Source organism: Ailuropoda melanoleuca, chromosome 12, assembly GCF_002007445.2.
Source record: "Ailuropoda melanoleuca isolate Jingjing chromosome 12, ASM200744v2, whole genome shotgun sequence".
Lineage (NCBI taxonomy): Eukaryota > Metazoa > Chordata > Mammalia > Carnivora > Ursidae > Ailuropoda > Ailuropoda melanoleuca.
The window spans coordinates 71,181,422-71,203,330 of NC_048229.1; the positions used below are offsets into that span (position 1 = coordinate 71,181,422).

Below are 21,909 nucleotides of genomic sequence, written 5' to 3' on the forward strand. Positions count from 1 at the left end.
TTCACAAACAAGAACTTTAGGAACAACCACACGTAGTGTTCTTTTTCTAGCCCCACAAAAAGTTTCTTTCATAGAGGATTTCAGTTGTTGTGAAAATGCTCCTGAATTTTCTGAATCCCTTACTAGACTGTAAGTGTGAAGAGGCAGAGATATGTCTGTCTTGTTTCTCTGTGTATCATCCATTCAGGAGATTCTAGGTAGCAGTGATACCATACTGAACAAGACCAAAAAAAATTCCCCTGCCTTTATGGACCTTGCGTTCTAATCCCGTCTTCAGTACCAAGGACAGTGGTTGAAAAAAATTATCATTTTATGGTTATTTGTTGAGCAAAATCATAAATGGGTGACTAGAATTGTACCTTCTGTAATAAAAATTTCTTTGGGGCTCTATGTTGCCCCAAGTAAATATATCCAGTGGGGTGAGAACAATGTAGGAAGAATTGATGCTGCTTAGAAAAGCTCCCATGTAACTGTAAGTGTGAGCATAGACTGTGGTCATTTTAAACATATTCTTTTTTTTTAAGATTTTTTACTTATTTATTTGACAGAGATAGCCAGTGAGAGAGGGAACACAAGCAGGGGGAGTGAGAGAGGAAGAAGCAGGCTCCTAGCGGAGGAGCCCGATGTGGGACTCGATCCCGGAACACCGGGATCACTCCCTGAGCCGAAGGCAGATGCCTAACGACTGCGCTACCCAGGTGCCCCAGCATATTCTTTTTTTATTGAAGTGTAGTTGACATATTCGTTTCAGGTGTACAACATAGTGATTCAACGTTTATATACATTATGAAGTGACACCGTGGTAAATCTAGCTACCGTCTGTCACCATACGAGCTCGTTATTATATTATTAACTATATTCCCTATGCTGTATATTACACCCTGTGACTTATTTATAACAGAAAGTTTGTAACTTTTAATCCTCTTCCCCTATTTCACTCGTCCCACAACCTCCCTCCCCTCTGGCAACCACCAGATTGTTCTCTGTATCTATGAGTCTGTTTCTGTTTGGTTTGGTTTGGTTGTTTTGGTTTTTAGATTCCACATTTAAGTGAAATCACATGATATTTATCTTCCTCTGTCTGACTTATTTTGCTTAGCATAATACCCTTTAGGTCCATCCATGTTGTCCCAGATGGCAAGATTTCATTCTTTTTTATAGCTGAGCAATATTCCATTGTGTGTGTACATATATATACAATATATATGTATATAATGTATATTATAATACAATATACAATATATGTTATATATTGTATATACATGTACACACACACACACTTCTTTATCCATGCAGCTTTCTGCTGACACTTATATTGCTGCCATTTCTTGGCTGTTGTAAATAATGCTGCAGTGAACATACAGGTGCCTGTATCTTTTTAGATTAGTGTTTTCATTTACTTTGGTTAAATACCTGGAAGTGGACTTTGCTGTATCATATGGGAGTTCTAGGTTTAATTTTTTGAGGAAACTGTTTTCCATAGAGGCTGTCCCAATTTATATTCCCACCAATGGTGCATGAGGGTTCTTTTCTCCACATCCTTGCCAACACTTGTTATTTCTTTTCTTTTTGATACTAGCCATTCTTATGGGTGTGACATGATTTCTCATGGTGGTTTTAATTTGCATTTCCCCAATGATTAGTGATATTGATATATTGGTCTTGTTCAGTATGGTATAGATATCAGTTTGAGAAGGATAGGCATTAACTTATCTTTAAATGTTTGGTAGAATTCACCTGTGAAGTTATCTGATCTTGAACTTAGGTTTGTTGGGAGCTTTTCAATTCCTGATTCAATTTCATTACAATTGGTCTGTTCAGATTTCGTTCCTTCCTGTTTCAGTCTTGGAAAATTGTGTTTCCAGGAATTTATCCATTTCTTCTAGGTTGTCCTCTGTGTTGTCATATAATTGTTCTTTGTAGTCTCTTATCCTTTGTATCAGTTATGAGTTCTCTTTCATTTCTGATTTTTTTTTTTACTTGGACCCTCTTTACTTGATGAATCTGGCTAAGGATGTATCAGTTTTGTTTATCTTTTCAAAGAAACAGTTCTTAGTTTCACGGATCTTTTCTATTTTTTTAGTCTTTATTTCCACTTGGATCTTTGTTATTTCCTCCCTTTTACTAACTTTGGGCTTTATTTGCTCTTCTTTTTCTAGTTCCTATAGGTTAGATTACTGGAGATTTTTCTTGTTCCCTGTATCACTATAAACTTCCCTCTTAGAACTGCTTGTGCTGTGCCTCATAGGTTATTGACTGTTCTATTTCCATGGACTGTTGTGCTTCCCTTTTTATTTGTCTCAGGTGTTTTGTGATTTCCTATTTGACTTTTTATCGACCCATCGCTTGTTTAGTAGCATGTTGTTTAGCCTCTATGTGTTTGTGGTTTTTTCCTAGTTGTCTTCTTATAATTGATTTCTGGTTTCATATCACTGTGGTTGGAAAAGATGCTTGGTATGATGTTAATCTTCTTCAATTTATTGAGATTTGTTTTGTGGCCTAACATATCTATCCTGGAGAATGTTCCACGTGTACTTGAAAGGAATGTGTATTCTGCGGTTTTTGATGGAATGCTCTGTATATATCTATTAAGTCCATCTGGTCTAATGTGTCATTTTAGGCCAAGGCCTTATTAATTTTCTTACCCGTTGAAAGTGGGGTGTTAAAGGCTTATACTGTTATTACACAATTGTCAGTTTCTCCCTTTATTTATGTTAATATTTGCTTTATGTATTTGGGTGCTCCATGTTGGATGTATTGATATTTACAAGTGTTATATTCTCTTACTGGATTGATTCCTTTATTATTATGTAATTCCCTTGTTTCTTGTTATGGTTTTAGTTTTAAAGCCTGTTTTGTCTAATGTAAGTGTTGCTACCCCATTTTTATTTTCATTTCCATTAGCATGGAATATCTTTTTCCATGACTTCACTTTGAATCTCTATGTGTCTTTGGATCCAAAGTGAGTTTCTTATAGGCAGCATATAGATGATATCCATTTAGCCACCCTATGTCTTTTGGTTGGAGCATTGAGTCCATTTACATTGAAAATAATTATTCACAGATACGTACTTATTGCCATTTTGTTGATTTTTGTTTGTTTTGGTAGTTTGTCTCTGCTTCTTTCTTCTTCTCTTGCTCTCTTCCCTTGTGATTTGGTCCTTTGGTCCTTAGTGTTTTTGTTCCTTTCTCTTTATTCTTTGTATGCCTGTTATATGTGTTAGGTTCATGGTTACCATGGAGTCTGTGTATAACCTGCTATGTGTATGATAATCTGTTCTAAGTTGATGGTCGCTGAAGTTCAAACGCATTCTCAAAGCAGTACATTTTTGCACACTGCCCTGTTTTTGTTGTCCTATTTTACATATCATTATTTTGTGTACCCTTGACTAATTATTGTAGGTCTAGATGAGTTTACTGCTTGTGTCTTTCACCCTTCAGACTAACTCTACAGGTGGTTGACCCACTACCTGTAATATATGCTTACTTTTACCAGTGAGATTCTTTTTTCTTTCATGACAATTTCTAGTTATGGCCATTTCTTTTCAGTTTAAAGTGCCTTTAACATTTCTTGTTAGGCCACATTGGTGATGATGAACTCCTGTAACATTTGCTTATCTGGGAAATTGCTTATCTCCTTCAGTTCTGAGTGATGACCTTGCTGTTAGAGTATTACTGTTTTTAAGTTTTTTTTTTTCCTTCCTTTCAGCACTTGGAATATATTATGGTACTCCCTTCTGGCTCATAAATTTTCTGCTGAACAGTAAGCTAATAGTCATATGGGGGTTCCCTTGTATGTATCTAGTGTTTTTCTCTTGCTGCTTTTAAGATTCTCTCTTTAACTGTTGACACTTTGGTTATAATGTGTCTCGTTGTGAGCCTCTCTGAGTCATCTTATTTGGGACTCCCTGTGGTTCCTGGACTTGGATATATGTTTCCTTTGCCAGGTTAAGGATGTTTTCAGCCACTCTTTCTTCAAATAAGTTTTCTGTCCCTTTCTGCTCATTCTGGAACCCCTATAATGCGAACATTAACTATACTATAGCTCCTTAAATTATACTCCTTTTAAAAAGTTCTTTCTTTTTGCTATTCTGATTGGGCGATATCCACTACCTTGCCCCCAAGATCGCTGATCCATTCTCCTGCATCATCTAATTTGCTGTTTGTTCTATGTATTTTTCATGTCAGTTTTAGTGTTCTTCAGCTCTGATTGGTTCTTTCTTACATTTTCCATTTCTCACTGTGTTCATCTATTCTTCTCTCAAGTTCAGTGAGCATCTTTATGACTATTGCTTTGAACTCTGTATTTGGTAGATTGCTACCTCCATTTCATGTGGTTCTTTTTCTGAGGTTCTTTCTTGTTCTTTCATTTGGGATATATTCCTCTGTCTCCTCATTTTGCCTTGCTGTCTGTGTGTTTCTACGTATTGGGTCAATCACTTACATCTCCCAGTCTTGAAGGAGTGGCTATGTGTAGATGGTGTCCTGTGGGGCCCAGTAGCACAGTTCCCCACCTTGTCACTTGAGCCAGGTGTGTTCCCTGTGCATGCCCATGTACCCTCCTGTTGTGGTTGGCCCATGATTGATGCAGACCCCTTGGTGTGTGGAATTGTCCCCCCAGTGTGGCTGTCTGTGAGGTCTGGACTTGACCACGCAAGGTTGGCTGGCTGAAGTGGGGACTGCATTGTGGGGGAACATCAGTGCTGGCTGAGGCTTCCCACTGGGTGTGGCAGTGCAGGAGGCCCATTTGGGAGGGGCTCGGGCCTAGCTGAGGTTGCCTGCTGGGCATGGCATGGTGGGAGCCACTAGAGAGTGGTGCCCTCCAGGGCAGGCCAGTTGGGCAGGGCAAGTGGTGGCTTACAGAGTAGATGGAGAGTGTCAGAACTGGGCCCAGCGAGGTAGAGGGGAGAGTGACAAAACGCGGTGCCCAGCAGCACTTCTGTCCCTGGTGAACATTCTAACAGGTCCCTCTGGAACATGCCCTAAAATTAGCCAGTGATGCTCCTTCATGCATAACCCAGGTGTTTTTCAAACTGCTGCCCCCGCCCTGGCACCAGGAGCAGGATCGAGGAGATGTACTTTGACAGCACTGTACCCTCTGCCTGTCCCTGACATAAGCCTTGCTGGTTTTCAAAGCAGATGGAATAGGGGCTTGTCTTCCCTGTGCAGGTTCCCGGGGCTTGGGAGCCTGATGCATGGGGCTGGGATCCCTTGTTCCTTAGGGTGGGCCACTGCAGTTGTGATATCCCTCGTGCTTGTGGGCTGCTGTGCCAGGGGCATGTGTCCTGATGAGACCGGGTTTCTGCCCTCCCTGCCCATCTTTATATCTATCAACTGTTCTGCTGGGTTCAGTTTGTTCTCAGAGACAGTTGTTCTCCATGCGGTTATAGTTTTGGTGTGTCTGTAAGAGGAGGTGAGCTTAGGATCTCCCTGCTCCACCATCTTGATCCCACGTTGCATATTTTTAAAAATTCAAACAGCTTTATTGAGATGTAATTTACATGCCATAAAATCTTCCCATTTAAAGTGTCCAGTGGTTTTTAGTATATTTGCAGAGTTTGTGACCTTAAACAGTCTTCTTAATTCCAGGCTCAAAGCAAAGCAATAGCTCCATTCCCTGGGATACCAGACTATTGGGAAGGGAAAGGGTCAGATGTTTTAAATTGGTACTTTCATGAGGCCACCTTTGCTGTATGTAGAGGAAATATGACAATATTTGTTAAGGTTTTTATGGTACCAGAGTACACATTTCTTTTGGGAGAGGGGAATTTTAGTTAATACCATAGATAGTGCATGAAGTCAGCAACGTTTCTTATTAGGTTTCTATTTGAAACTTACTACCTACTAAAATTGTCCTTAAATGTAATAAAAGTGTTTACCTATTGAGTAAAAAAAAATCAGTAAATATTTTATAATCCAGTGAAAAGTATACTTGCATGAAAATTATTACAACTGGCCTTATACCTAGACTTACTATTAACTCACTACATAATTTTAGGAAAGGCCCTCAAGTATTTCTCTGTCTACATCTGTGAGGGAGAGAGAATGAAATAAAATCTTCTTCCATTTCTTAATTTCTTTTTAAAAAAGATTTTATTTATTTATTTGAGAGAGAGCAAGAGACTGAGAGAGAGAGATCGCAATCAGTGGGGAGGGTAGAGGGAGAGCAGACTCCTCGCTGAGTAGGGAGCCTGACTCAGGACTCAATCTCAGGGCCCTGGGATCATGACCTGAGCAGAAGGCAGACTCTTAGCCAACTGAGCCAGGTGCCCCGTTTCTCAATTTCTATACAATAATTTGCAAATGGGCCACTCTCTTCTTAATGCTATATTTTTGTGACTTTACTATTTTCGAAGGGGAAAAGAAGTCTGCAGTCTGCACGATCCTCATTTGCATGTGGGACCTTATCATATTATATATGACAATAATACAAGCCGAAAAACACGCATTATCAAATATTGACTGGGGAGAATGTAACATTGAGGAATTTAAAAAAAAAATCTCAGGACTATATAACATTGGACCATTGCTGGATTGTATGGATACACATCCCGTACTTTCAAATCCCAGTCCCTTTGGGGCAGGAACAAGATGTGTTTCAGTGTTTGCATCTCACAGCGCAGTTGGTGCTCAATAAAAGCTGGGTGAAAGAACAAATGTGTTTTGGATAGCAAGAATGCAGAAAAAAAAATGTTAGAGTAGGCAGAGCTCACGAAAGGCTGATCGAGACTCTGCGTCAGAGAGACTTTTAGCATGAAAGCAAATGCTAACCTCTAAGAAAATGTGAAACGTTTGCCCTCTCAGCAGACCTGCAAGTAATAAAAGCCCTAGACAATGTGGGCATCCTAACAAAGGGGAAAAATTGCTGAGTACAATAACAATTATGCCTTTATTGGTTTAGGACCATGCAGATACATAAATAGACAGACATGTTCGTTTTAAGTATCTGGGGCCAAAATATGTGTGTATATATATATATATTTTAAAACCCTGTAAATTAATGAAATGAGCCACTGAATGAGAAAACTTAGAGTCCCACAACAGCACAATTGTAGGGAACATGAAATTACCTTGTTTATACTTTAGTGTGGCCAAAAGCATCGTTCTAGCTGCTCTTCCCTATCTTTTCAAAGCCGTTCTTTTTCTTCTGTTGTACAAAAGCTTGAAGTAACCGTTTTCATTCACTCGAGTCAGCCAGTGCATTTCTGGCCATTTCTAAGCAAGTGACAGTTGGCCTGATTCATAAAATGATTAATTCACCTCTTGGCACCCAGAGTCCTGGCAGGAAATCGGATGGAAGCCTTCATTCTGTCTTGCCTCTGGATCTCAGGAGCACAACCGGTTTTTTCATGTACTGTGGGTTTCTCCATGCACACACAAGGCTGTGGAGTAATTTGCCAAAAGACACTTTCCGATGGGGATTTCACTGGCTTCTCTAGTGAATGCTCTTTTTTTTTTTTTTTTTTTAAGAAAAACACAGTATACTAATTCTTGCATGTGGGTGCTTGACTGAGAGAAAAGGCCAATTTCCCTCAAATATTTCCACAGCCTGCCCACCAAACCCTGCTGTCGGCTACTGACGTGGTTGGGAATAAGAAACTCAGACAAAGATGGCCAGGGAACTGGTCCGTTCCTGTGAGTCCTCTTCTTGACCCATGATGTACAGCCCCAAGTGTCCCAAGAGAATTCCGTACAGAGGATGACAACAGGCAGAGCCCCCTTTCTTAGTTCAGACCCCAGCAGAGCTGTACCAGAGGGCATGATGGCAAGGGAACTCCTTCGCCTACACAAGGAAGACAGACGTGAGGTACTTTATTTGCCCGAGACCAGTGGTTCCAAAACTAGGTTTTCCTCGGAGAAATTTGAATGCCTTTTAGACTATAAGTTCCCAGGCCCTACTCCCAGAATTAATTAATTATATTTCTGTAATGGGGCCTAAGAATGTATAAAATATCCTTCAGGGGTTGTTCATGCCGCTAATTACTTAGAAACTATTGTCCCGAGACTTACTGTAGATCCAGCCTATCTTTCAAAAGGGATGGGCAGGGTAGAGAGAACCTTCTTTCCAGGGAAGGGGGGATACGGAGCCCCACGGTAGGTGGAATGAGTCTGCAGAAAGGGGAGCACGCAGAGGAACGGTAGAGCTGGCTTGGCCTTCTGACAAGAGGGGGCTGCCTGGTCCTTCCTGTGCTCCAGCCACATAAAAGGAGAGACAGGAGGGGAGTCAGCGGGAGAGACATGTCTGGGCCTCGTCTCCAGCAGGAACAGCCTCTGGCCCTGGTTCACCTTCAAAGACCATCTCAAGGGCTCTGACGATTAAGTTTATACAGTGGAAGCTCTGCTCTGTATGGCGTGCTTGCTTCAGAAAGCACACTGGCAGGAGGATGGAGGGGGAAGGAGTACCATGCGCTCATCCTGTGTTTTCTGGCACGTGTGCAGGCACCGTGGTGTAACGCCAGGCAGTGTCCGGTGCTGCCCTAACGTGGGTGGGGCACAGGCGCAACGCCACGCCACCACCTTTATCTTAAACCCAGTGACGTGAAACTGAATGCTCTCAATGGAATACTCCTGAAGAGCTCTGCACAGCTGCCCTATTCTCGCTGGGGAATTTTTTCCAGATGGGAATTCTGAAAACCATGTATAGTGATTATTTTTAACTAGAATGAACCATTTAAATGTTTATATTATTTATGGAGCTCATGTTTATGGCTACCTTGGACAAAATATGTGATCTCTCTGAATCCCAGAGTCCTGATCTGCAAAGGGAAAAAAAATTAGTATCTTTCTAACTAGAGTCTTGTGAGGATTAAAAGAAGTAACATACATAAAGGGCTTGGCATAGTCTCTGGCACCCATTAAACACCAAACACTAAATAAGTGGTTGCTTTCATTAATATTTCATCACCCAAAGGCACAAGGACACTTTCTCTTCTGCTATTTTATGTGCCATCTATTCTATTTTTCATTCTTTTTTTTTAAATTTTTATTATGTTAGTCACCATACAGTACCTCATTAGTTTTTGATGTAATGTTCCATGATTCATTGTTTGCGTATACCAGTTTTTTGTTGCCAAATAGCAGTAATTCATATAAAAACCCTCTTAAATATCTTAAATATCTGCATGCATAAATGAGCCACAGTGTACACATACACTCACATATATATATAGGACATATTCACATACATACATATATAATCACATATGGAGGGAAAAATATTGTATATTCAGGTCAGCTGGACTGACTTCTCCACTGGTCTGATGATTCCAGATTTGGAAAACCTGAGATAATTGCCTTTTAATTTGTTTTTTCTTCCTTTTTACCCTTTCTTCCCTTCCCCTCTTTCTTCTTGCAAAAGGATTATACCAGAATGTCATTCAAATGGAAAAAATAAAGGAGAAAGCCAACTACGCTTAGGGTAGGTTTATCTAACTAACTTGGATGATTTCTACAAAAGTTGACAAAGCATTAGAGCAGGAAAAAATAACTCTGTATCTCCGTAAGATGCTAAATACATCCTTCATTTCACCCTGACTTTTCGGGTGTGGTGATTTTCTCGGACAGAAGCAAGAAAAATCAATCAATCAGTATTTTATCTTATCTTCCCAAATTTTCATCGAGAAATTACTGAGATTCCTAATCAACATTTATACAATTAAATGATCTTGGATCTTGGAAGTAACTGACTTCTAACTTATTCAAGAACTTAACAAATTTCAAAGATAAAGAAACAGAACACTTTATTATAAAACTTATAAAATAATTAAATATTACACATATATTTTGACTTTTCTCTATAACCCATTGTTTTATTCAACATTTTTCCTCAGTATTAATATCACTTACTCAGAGAAGCAAGTGGGAACACATAAGAATAGGCTATTAATAAATTAATTTTTCCATAAAATAAAATGATCATTATATAAAGAAATAACTTGCAATTTTTCAGAGGGCAAGGGAGTAGGTGATGTGGAATTATGTGTTTCTGATGATAAAATGGCCACTACTCTAGGCCAAGCCAAGTGGACTGAGAGACCATTCCAATGCTATTTCTCTGAGATTCAAGAACGCATGATTTTAATTAGAATGGGAACAAAGGATGCTCTAAATTTAACAAACCACTGTCTGGTTGGTTGTGCTGAGCTGGCAAATCCCTGTTTGAATTGAGACTTTATAAAGCAGTAAAATTGGGTTACATTCATCAAAGAAATTGAGGAATAGAGTAGAATTATATAAATGTGCCCCTTTTAACCACATCTCAAAAAATTACAGAAGGACTCTGTCTTGTAAGTTACTTTGGTTTTGGCAAAATAGTGTGGTATTTTCCAATTGAGAACAATTTTAAGCTCATTAGTGCCTATCAACAGCTGGCTTCTGATGACTGAAAATATCATCTGAAAGATTATAAAATATTGCTATTCATCGAAGGATCTTGGCTTATTATGATTTATTAATATTAACTTAGCAAGAAGACAGATGGGTTTTTCTATTGCCACTCTTTTTCCTTGTTAACTAAATCTTAGGGAAAATTTAAACATGACAGTTGGTAGGAAAAGACCACAAGTGGTCTTTAATTTTCCAAGCAGCTCTGATAATATGTAGGGAACCTTATAAATGATGGCCTACTCTCCTTCAAAACGCTGCTATTTTGCTATTTAGCTCCTCCTAGATTTTTACCAGAAATGAACATCTCACCAATTCTGATTCCCGAAGAGCAGACTAGAGGCTCCTGTGGACTTGTTTAGCCAGCACCAAAAGTTACGAGGTTGATATACTGTGTAGGACATCAACGTTTGCCTTTTATGTCAGTCTGTGGGTTTTTTTCCCAGAGTCTGAACTTCAGTCAAATGCAGATCTTAAATAGTCCATGTTGCCCTGTTTTCACAATATTCCTTGGAATACTTTTCAAGTTGTGAATTTTAGTCTTGGAGACTCTCTTTAAGCAGAATACACTCTAAACGAAATAATAAAAACAACACACGCACACTAGATAAACGTAACACGAAGCTTGCTAGTCCAGCAGCAAGCACAGTCATGAGCACCATTTGGCTTCCTGGGTAACTCCTCCTTCGGGCCGTCCACAGTGTCCGTCACACTGTGAGCTCCAAGTAACAGGCAGGCAATGAGTTCCATCCATATTTGATTGCTCCAAGGCTCTGTCTTTGACCCGAAGTCTTCAAGGACCTTTTCAACACACAGTTCTTTGCCATGGAACCCTCTCACGTTCAAACGGGGAGTCTCTCCCAGAGTTGACCAGATTCTCACTTGGTCAAGATTAAAACGTGACGTATCCCAGTGTGATTCATCACTTCTTTCATTGTAACAGTGCAAATCAAAGTTATTTTGTCTTGTCTTTTGGAAGTCCGATTGGTCCTCACTTCCCATTTTCAAGTGCTTCGGAGTACCATGTGCTTTGGGGAAGTGGACAGGGAGCCTGTCGTCCTCGAGCGCTGGCTCTGCAGACGCGGCGGCAGTGCATGGGCAGTCTGCAGGCTTCAGCGTTCAGTGTGAAATGTGGCTGGTCTCTCCAGACGCGAGGGGGAAGACCCCAGCTCTCGGGTGTTGGGGGGGCACCGAGATCAGCTCTTCCTCGTGCATGACTTGCAGCACTGCTGACCGTAGAATTTGTGGTTGCAGACGCCGTGTTGAGGAACTAGGTGACACCAGCTGAAGAGATCGACACAGGATGGATCCTCTGCAGGGAGAGAAAACATACCGAACCCCTTAGGAGGAAGCTTAGCCTTTTCCTTAAGGTGAGGGCCTTGGGGTCAAAGACCTTGGATGTACCTGCTTCACGCCTCTGAGTGGTTCTGCTCATTATACACCAGGACTGTGCTGGGAGGATGGGGGAAGCAGGATTAAGACATCAAAAAGGACTATGACCCTTAGCTAAATGTTAACAGGAGGGGGGAAAGTGGATGTTTAAAAAAAAAAAAAAAAGTCCTATCCAGCCAGAGATTGATGTCTGATCCTCCCCAATAGCCCGGGAGCCATTCTGTTGTGTCCCCAGCACAGCACGTGAGGAATCCCCGGGGATCTTGTTAAACCGCTGCCTCCAATACTGAGGTCTGGGGTGAGAGCTAAGGTGCTCTGTTTCTAAAAAGCACCCAGGGGCTGTGGCTGCTGCGGCTGCTTGCGCCACGGACCTGACTTTGGGGAACAGGAGGCCCAGTGGCAATACTCCATGTTGATTTAAATAAGTCTCCTAGCCAGTTTGCTACTGAGTGAATTATTTGAGTCAACAGGAGTCTTGGCTTCTTTTGTTGACAGATGGGATTATGGACTGGAAGCAGAACGTTGTACATTAGGGATTCGCACCCAGAAGGGCCTCTCGAGACACAGAACGCAGGTGAAGTTGTAAGATTTTCTTTCTATAAACCTCAGTGCACATTTTAAGAGTCAGGGCCTTCGCTGTTTTACTGGATTGTCAAGGAATTTTGACTTCAGAAGTGTTTATGGTCTACACTATACATAAATAAGGCTTCTCATTCATGGTTGGAAGTGTTTTCCCCTTCCTCTATGCAAGGCTCAAAAGTGACTTTACCTTCACCTTTCCCAGCACCCCCTACTGCCCGCAGGCACCCACCAACCTCCCTTTTAAAATTATCCTTAAATAGCTCTGCTCTGTGCCCTGTGTCCTTGGACATGGCTTTCAAGGCTCTCAGCTCTCCTGTTTCTTTTCCTGCTGTTCCTGATTTGAATCCTGCCTCTCTCTGATTCATAACTGCCTACAGTTCCTTCCCATACCTTTGTTCTTCTGCCTAAAATATACCCCCCCATCTCATAGTAGCCCCACTGATCCTTTGAACAGATAAGTCAGTTCATGTCATGTCTCAGCCCCAAACTCTCCCTTTGGCCCCTGCATCCACCCAGAGTGAAAGGTTTACCTTAGAGTGGCCGACAAGGCCCTAGGACCTGGTTCCCCCACTACTCCTTGACCTCATCCTCCTCTTCTCGTCCTCTCCCCGACACGGCCACATGGCAGATGCCCTAACATGCCAGGCATACTGGGGCTTCCCCCAGACATCCACATCTCTTCTTTTCCTTTAAGTCTCTGCTCAAAGGTCACCGAGAGTAGGGCCTTCCCAGACTCCTCCATACAAGCAGCATGCTCCGTGGCCTCCCAGAAAACACGCCCCACTCCCCACCTTCCTTTGTTTTTCTACCTCGGGCCTGTCCGTGCTCACCCTATTCTGTGCTGCCTTATCGTCTGGCTCCTCTCTCGAGTGAGACTCCTTGAGAGCAGAGTTTTCACCTACTGTTTTCATTCTTTATGCCCCGTGCTTAGTGCCTGTCACAAAGTAGCTGCTCAAGAAATATTTGCTGAAAAAATTAACCGGCTCCCCTGTAACCATCACGGCTGAAACAACCACTGTGAAACCGACAGTGTCTCGACTTGGGTATAAAGGTGAACTAAGGGGCATTTTTTCTTTCTTTTCAGTAGCTCCTGGAGATAGAGTCTAGAGAATTTTCTGACAGGTTGTTAAAGATATGAAAGGGAAAAGAAGAATCAAGAATGACGATAGGCTTTTGCCCTGAGCAGATGGTTTACTAGGTGGTTTACTGACGTGGACCATCACGGGGACAGGGATGGGGCCCAAGAGAAGGGGGTGAGATCTGTTACAAGTCGGATGTGAGGTGAACACTCGTCTAAACTGTTTGCCTGTATATCTGTGTGTCTGTATTTTCATCTCCGGTTCCTTTCAGTATATACTCGTAGAGCATCTTCTATCCCAGTCAGTCAGCACGTGGCCTAATCCATCAGCATGTACATCTCAGTCCGTTTCTGTTTAACTGTAGAGATTATCCTCTTGCTGCAGTGGAAAGACTGCATCAGGATCAAAACGGATCGCTAAAGCCACGGTGCTAACTGCACTGTTGTACTGACAGCCGTCTTGAGATAGGAATAGGCTATCAGCCGGCTTCTGCTGCTTGTGCTGTGAGCTAGCTGTAAGTTGGGAAGCAGAGGGACGTGTATCATGTGCCATCAGTACGAGCACTGGGTTTGATTAGGGTTATTCTAATGATTACTAATAGCTGGTTATTTGAACTTCTCTGTCAGTCACGTATTTCATGTATGCTACTGAGGATGACCTTGGAGTCCCCTTTCTTTGCCTCACATCCTGCATGCAGACAGTTGACAAATATTATTTATGAGCTCAGTCCTCAGAATATACCAGCACCCAGCTTCTGCCACTACGGTCGCTGCTCTAATGGAACCTCCTCCTGACCAAGACTAGACGAGTCCCCCTTCCGCTCTTCTCTAATCTTCCCACAAGTCAGATCCCACTGCCCCTCTGCTCCAAGTTCTCGATCAGCTTCCACCTCATCAGAGTTAAATGTGAAGTCCTTACAAGGACTGACAAGGCCTCCGGGACCAGCTTCAGCTAACCACCTAACCCCTGTCCACTTTATACATCTGACTGCAGGTGTCTTGCTGTTCCTTGATCAGATTCACACATTCCCACCTCAGGGCCTTTGCATGTGCTGTTCCCCCGCCAGGAATACTCTCCTAGATACAAACATAGCGCACCTTCCTTTAGGTCATCTTCAGGTCCCTGCTTAAATATCACATCATCCAGGTGGCCTTGCCTGACTAGTCTGTCTAAACTGGTTTTCCCACCTCCCCCCAGTCCTCCTCATTCTCTATACCCTGCTTCCGTTTTATTTTCTACTTTATTTTTTTTAAAGATTTTATTTATTTATTTGACAGAGATAGAGACAGCCAGCGAGAGAGGGAACACAAGCAGGGGGAGTGGGAGAGGAAGAAGCAGGCTCCCAGCGGAGGAGCCTGATGTGGGGCTCGATCCCACAACTCTGGGATCACACCCTGAGCTGAAGGCAGACGCTTAACCGCTGTGCCACCCAGGTGCTCCTATTTTCTACTTTATTACCTGACATTGTATATTTATTGGTTGGCTTGTTGTCTATTTCCAGATACAAGATGGAAACTTTGCCCATTTTGTTCATTGTTGTATCTACAGTCAGACACGAGAACAGTTCCTGGTTCACGGTATGTACTAAACGTGGGAGAATGGAATCCTCTTACTTCATACAGTACCTGGGCTTGTGTCTTTCATATTTGCCTCTTTACTACTCTACAAAAGAGACCTGATTTAGCCAAGAGGCATGGAGAGAGGTCCTTCCTCGAATAACCCTTTCTCATCCCACCGTCTTTCACTGTCTGCACCCCTGTAACCCATGAAGAATTGACGTCCATTATAACACGGGTAACACTCTATCACTTACCTCTGTTGTATCCTCCCCCTCTGAGACACTGACTCCCTGTAGTGTAAGAACAGGATTTTGCCTTGTTTTCTTATCCCTAGAATTCTTCTAGGGATATATAGCAGGTGCTCAGTGACCTGGCTTTGAAGGAAGTAGAGAACCTCACAGTGCTTCACACACGGTCTTACACTTAACACGTGGTGAGCACCGACAGCGTGCCAGGCGGGGCGCTGGATGGACAAAATGATAACACCAGCGGCCTCCCCCACCTTGGATCTAATGTAATGTGTCTTGGCTCTGCCCACCTTGCACTCCTGCCCAGGAGATACTGCTGAGCCATTTTCGTAGTTTTCCTTTGTCCTTTAGCCTGTCTCACGGTACCCAGGGGGCATGCACTTCTCACTCTTGGCATGTGTGGGCTTGTTTGGGGCCACCTGACTGAAGAGGGGAAAGAGAAGTCACCAAGGGGGAAGAAGGGAGGAGACGGTTTGCAAGTACATGACCACTTGCTCAAAATGTGTGTCTCTTTCCCCATAAGCTTTCTGCCGAGAAGGGCTGCAGGTTTGGAGAATTCTAGCATTGCCTTGGCCGTGGTGTGGCTCGGAGCAGCTGCTGTGGTGCTGTTCTCCGTCTCGTGCAGGCCTCATAAGGAAGGAGAGAGGGCAGAGGAGGGCAAAGGCGCAGAGCCTGGAGCTAAGGCTCTGAGACGCAGATAAACAAGGACAACAGCTGAGAAACGCGAAGTGACAGGGACAGGGGAGAGCCAGTGAGAGAGGCTCCTGAGGCTGCCTGACCACGGACCGGAAAGCACGGGGTAAGAAATTAAGCAGTCTTGGAAAAGCCACGACTGGATGAAAAGAAATGCAGTGGTACGGGGGGACATAATTCTTTAGCACAAGGAAATCTGAGTGGGGGGAGGAGACCTCTCCCGGTGTGTTCGTCAGATTACTTTGGAGTGGGCTGCGCTAGTGAAACACAGTGTAGTTCACTCAGATAATTCAGTTTCCCATTTTTCCACTGGCACACGCCACACTTCGTTGGAACGGACGGTAACTCGGGGACACGTCCATCCACCAAGCGGTGTAACTGAGCCGCTCCTCAGTGAACACGTGGCTTCCCCGACGACGGTTCCCTCTCGCGCTCCTTGGGCGCCTGGTGCTTGCTTTGTCATTGGCTTATTCAGCTAAAACAGTGTTAAGAAATGGAGTTGCGAGAGGACGGTTTCCCCACCAAAGTAAGAATTAATGGCTACAAAGCCTTATCGTAGAATTAGATGTCCCCTGCATAGGTGTGCACACGAGGTCATTTTGAGCAGGAACCCCCTCAGATCTGTGCTTTGTACACCTGTGGGGAGCACTGTTCACACAGACAGTGGTGTGAGGGGCACCCCCTGCAGTTGTTGCAAGGAATAAACTGCACAACCACACAGGATGGGGTTTTTGAAAAGTTCTCTCAAGACTAGCAAAACTGGGGTGGGGGGGGCCTTTACCTCTCTTTTCAGGAGCTGGACAGAAGTTTGTGTGACAGGCTCGCAGCACTGGGGGTTTCTGATGGAGCAGGCAGCTGGTGGCCGGCCGGCCCTGCTGAACACAGTGGACAGAGCGGGTCTGGACACCCCCTCCACAGGTCACCGTGCACTGCAGGAGAGCAAAAGAGAAAGGAGTCAGCAACGCTCAGCTGGACGGTGTCCCTTTGGAGGTCAGTGATGTCAAACAGAAGGGATCTCCAGGCTTCAGGACGTGACCTGGGTGCCCTGTTGATGAAGCAGGGCTTGGCCAGAGCCCGGCACGTGTGCTCACGTCCACAGTCTGATACACGGGAGCCATGTGAGCTGATCAGAAGGGGGTCTGAGGCAAATGCTTATCTCGCCCCAGAGTGTGTGTCTCCAGTTAAGTGACTCATAAAGAAGGGAGCTTCCAGAAATACAGATGCCACCATAAGGACACAGAACAAAGCATCACAGTCTTTAAAGAATTCCAGATAATCTCTGCAGATGCAATAGTGGGGGGCAGGGGGTGGCTCAGAGTTAGGACAGCAAAGAAACACTACTGCATCCCAGCAGCTTTGGCATCCTGCCCTCGGTGCCCGGCCACATTCCCACTTGGCATGGTGGGTGTGGCACTTCTAGAGGTCAGATTTCGCTGTCCAGTTAAAAAAATAGATGACTAACAAGGACCACCAACTTTTTCCCCCAAACACAAAGACATTTTATGACAAAAGAAACATTTTTTGTTTTGCTTTTAAAAATTCACTACATTATTATTTCTTTTTATTTGCTGCAGACAGGTGAAGTGCGCATCTTGGACAAGCGTCATTATAGGGGCTGGTGTTTGGGAGGGAACAATGCGGGGATGGAGGGCATATGAGTTTTGGATTTAGCCCCAAGGGCAGACAGAGTTGTAGGATTGTTATCTAAACCAGGAACTGGCAAATTTTTTTCTGTAAAGGTCAAGATGGTAAATATTTTCAGCTTTGTGGGCCATGTGGTGTTTGCTGCAACCACTCAGTCCGCCTTCACACCGAAGCAGCCACGCGCAGTGTAGACAGAAGAGCATGGCTGTGTTCTAATAAAACTTTATTTACAAAAAAAAAAAAAAAAGGCCTGGGGACGCAAGATTTGGCTTGCTGTCAGTTGTTTGTTTGCTGATACCTGATCTAAATAATCTTAAAATAAAGCAATTTCCAAATCTCTTAAATGAGTAGGATAGTGATAGAAATTTGAAAAAGTCCATGGCGATGTAAATAGCATCTAGCATGCTGTCTGGCCGATGAGAGATACACACTCACACTAGTTTCCTTTGCTTTTGTCATGGTTTAGTTCTCAGATCCTCCCCAGGACACACGGGGCACACACATAATATATACATACACACGTGTGCGTGTACGTGTACTTACACAGACACCTATCTATAGCCCTCCACCTGTGCTCGCCCTGTGTTTAGTGATGGGCGGGGCAGCACCTCCAAGCCGGCGAGTTCTTTAAAGAGCTCCATGACATCTGTTGGTTGGACAGGACAAGGACCACAACACACAACACAGCTTCTCTCAGGCTTTGCGTCCCACACCAGCCCAGCCAATCAGAACCAAACCACTGTACCCAAAATCTCATCCGAGTCCTCTGAGAAAAAGGGTGCCTCTAACATCTGATGCGTTTAGGAGCTGGGGGGTCCTGGCCTGAACTGACCAACTCTGAGCTTTCCCTGCCTCCCCTACAAAACAGGGACAAAATTACCCACGCACAAGGCAGTTTCAACAAATGCCAGCTATTACTACATCATTCAGCAACAGGACATAAAAACCAAAGGAGTCAAGACTATGAGCAATGTTTCTAGAATACAGAAGACTCTCGTGGGGATTTTGAGAGCAGCAGCAACAGTGAATGTGAGGCACCATGTGACCAGCCTGGTCTAAGTGCTTTACATTATCTTAGGTGCTCATGAAAAACGTCAGCTCTTCTGGACATTATCACCTTGAGTTTCTAGCTGTGAAAGCCGAAGCTCACAGGTGCCGGAACCAGCTCGGGGCCACATAGGTGGTGGCTCTGGCCAAAGATGGCAAGTCATTCGGCCTCCAGAACCTGAGCTTCTGCTCTTTACGTCTGGCCGGCTCCCTCACAGCAGCTGTTGGAGGGCTGCCCCCGTTCGGGGAATCTCCTGGAAATCTGCGGGCGCTCACCTGCTGCCATGGCGATGGGTACCAGCCGGCTGCCACGCCGAAGCCCGGATGGGCGGGACAAGCCCCTCGCTGGCAGGTCTCTTCCAAGTCGAGGTTTGGTTTCTTAATGTGGCGGCACCTTCGCTCTGGGAAAGTGATGAGCTTTCCCTGGAAGGGCTTCTCGCTGCATTTCATCTCCCGCTTCCTCACACCCAAACCGCAGGTCTTCGAACACTAGGAGCCAAGAAAGGAGGCGTTAAGTGTGCGGAGCTCCACGGTCAAGTCCGCTGAGCCAAGGCACCACCCACGTGAACTTCTAGGAATGGGATCCCGGCAGGTCCACCACACATACTCAGGGATCCAAAACATAAGGCAGCCATGTCCCTCGTGCTGCTGCAAAGAAACCAAAGGCTAGAGAATTGGAGGAACTGTCCCAATGTCTCAGAGCTCATTGGCACCGTGAAACACACTGGGGCATGGTCCAGCAGCGAGGCTCTGCAGGGGTGAGTGGGTAGCTCAAGGTCACATCCGGAGTCAATACTGGAAGGAAATAGGGTAAGTCTGATTTACCCACACATTTAGCCATTAGGCTCTAACGTCTCAAAGAACATGGGTGGGAAGAGGTGGACGCTTTGCTCTGTATGTTACTTATCACTTAGAACAAAAGGACACCAACGGCCAGACCCAGGCGTTGCTGCTTTTACTGCCCCACACTCTCCCCACTATTGATCTGTTCCCGGTCCCGGCCTTGGTCTTTCTCCCCGAACTGCCATCTCCTCCAGAGCAGAGACCTCGACCCATCAGTTACTGACGCAGACTTCAGGCTGGGCTCCTCGGCTCACGGTTCCTCTGGCTGCGCATGCACCCGAGTTTCCCAAGCCGGAAATCCAGGAGACATCTTCACGGGTCCCTCTCGCCTCCACCCACTTACGTCCGAAGGTGGCAATGGCCTCCTTAGGAACTCAAGAAGACTCTGCTTCTCTCCCTTCCTGAAACACGCATCTTTCGTCCCAATCACAGCAATCTCCCGGTGAGCGCCTTGCCTGTCTCAGGGGCTGTCTGCTTTATGTGGGATTGTTCTAGGTGGGCCTTGATGAGGTTTTCAGTTTCCACCACCCCCTCATCCCACTGTACTGGTTGTCACCTTCTCTCCCCTCACCCTTGTATGGGGCACACCTTTCGTCTGGAACAGCCTACCCCCTACCCCACTCTTGCCCAATTCTTACTCATCCTTCAGACTCAGACTCCCAGAAAGTCTCTCCTGACAAAGACGCCCCCTGGTGGCAAGGCTGGGGGACCACAAGCTCCCCATGGCATTAGAGATCCCCACTCAGGCACTCTGCGTGCCCTACCACCTAGGGTGCCACCATACACGTGCTGGGGGAGGGGGGCGGGGGGGTAGAGGTTTGCACTTCCATGCTCAGTGCGATGGGTGCGTCATCAGGGTATGACGAAGAGTCGGGCAGGAAGAACGGAGAATTAGTAAGCACCTGCTGTGTGTGTGCAACAGGAAGGCGGTCTGAGCACCTGGGGTCAGTGGGTGAACTGAGCATTCACACACACAACCCAGCAGGACCAACTCGCAGCTCATACCTCACTCCAGGAGGAGACAACCCACTGCAGCCGGGTGTTTTTGGGGCACCGTCCTAGCACACAGCCCTCCTGGGACTCTGGCCTCGGGCTGTTGGAGCACAGGGTTTCCGGGACCTTCTCTGCTGGCGGAGGGCTTTGGCACAGGACTTCACGCTTCCTCACCCCTCGCCCGCAGGTCTTGGAACACTGGAGATGGGGAGAAAAAAAAAGTCATTTGCATGCTAGTTTCAAATGATGTTCTTCCAGGTGAACACTGAGCACGTATTAATGAGGTATTCAACAAACTGTTTTTCAGCTCTGAAACCAAATGCCCAGTAAAATCCCTTGGAGTCAGTAGGAGAAATCGTTCCTCCCTCCAGAGGCCTTAAATGCAGGTTAGCATTCACCTTCGACATCTGAATGCCCAGGGGCTGCTGGGTGCCCGGGGCCGGAGACGAGGCTTTCTGTCCATGGCACACGTGATTACCGGGAGAGTGGTACGTGGCCGGCTCTTTGGGTGTCACGGTGGCTCGCTCTCTGGCGCAGGGCAGAGTGGGGCCGGGCCCCTGGCTGAGGAGGCTTATTGTGCGTCCGATAGGAAGTACAACACAAATAGCTGGGTAATAGCAAGAGACTGTGACATTGTTACAAATTTGCTGCGGTGTCCACCTCTTGTTCCTACCCAGCTGCTGCCCCGGAGGCGGGCTGTGTGCTCACCACAGGGGAAAAAAGAAGGAAGCACTCGGCCAGCATCGGACTGAACCACGCATTGGGCCCGTCACTGCTGCACTCTTACTCTCTGGCCCTGCCCGAGAACTCTGTGGGACAGACGAGGCAGGGAAGAATGTCCTCGCTTTCAGATGAGTAGCTAACTTATCGGGGTCACTTGGAAGGTGTTGGCTCCAGGTCTGAGTCTGCCCTCAAGGGGCATGTCCCCTCCCCGGCCTTGGTTTCTGATCAGAAGGGCCATAGGAGATGCTCCCCACGTGCCTTGGCTCTCTGTCAACATGCAAACATCTGGGCACAATTCCAAGCCTCCTCCGAGGACCCACATGACTTCTGGCTCTTCACATCCTTAAGGGAGAGGGATGATGGGGACGCTATTATCATAATCTGCAAACACCGCAGCAGACAAGTTATTTAATGCCTTCCGTGTGATGACGCATGCATGTTGACTTCTATCCACAACCTTCTGCCCACCCTCTGAGATCATGGCTATCGTCCCATTCTCCAGAAGGGCCATCTGAGACTCGGAGCTGAGAGAACGTGACCGAGATCAATGAAACAGCTGTCACGCAGCGGAGGTGGGCAGACAGCTTGGTCTGGTATCAAACGGGTATGCACAGCTAACGCATATCATCCTTCATTCATAGTCAAAATGTCTCACTGGCTGACCCTTACTCAATAGAATTCTTATTTTATGTTTACATGTTTTTGTCCTGTTTTTAATTATTT

The 21,909-nt window shown here is 45.1% G+C and overlaps 1 protein-coding gene across 1 annotated transcript in view; it reads right to left on the reverse strand.

Annotated features, from left to right (window-relative positions):
- Positions 1-9,853: 9,853 nt before the first annotated feature.
- The window catches only part of ADAMTS18 (ADAM metallopeptidase with thrombospondin type 1 motif 18), a 78,146-nt gene continuing 66,090 nt past the window's right edge, over positions 9,854-21,909 (reverse strand). The window contains exons 17-20 of the mRNA XM_034639606.1: positions 20,476-20,661; positions 18,904-19,116; positions 16,718-16,865; positions 9,854-11,695 (exon numbers count right to left, since the gene is read on the reverse strand). Coding sequence (XP_034495497.1) covers positions 11,580-11,695; positions 16,718-16,865; positions 18,904-19,116; positions 20,476-20,661 — 663 coding nt within the window. The 3' untranslated portion in view covers positions 9,854-11,579. The remainder of the gene's footprint in view (positions 11,696-16,717; positions 16,866-18,903; positions 19,117-20,475; positions 20,662-21,909) is intronic.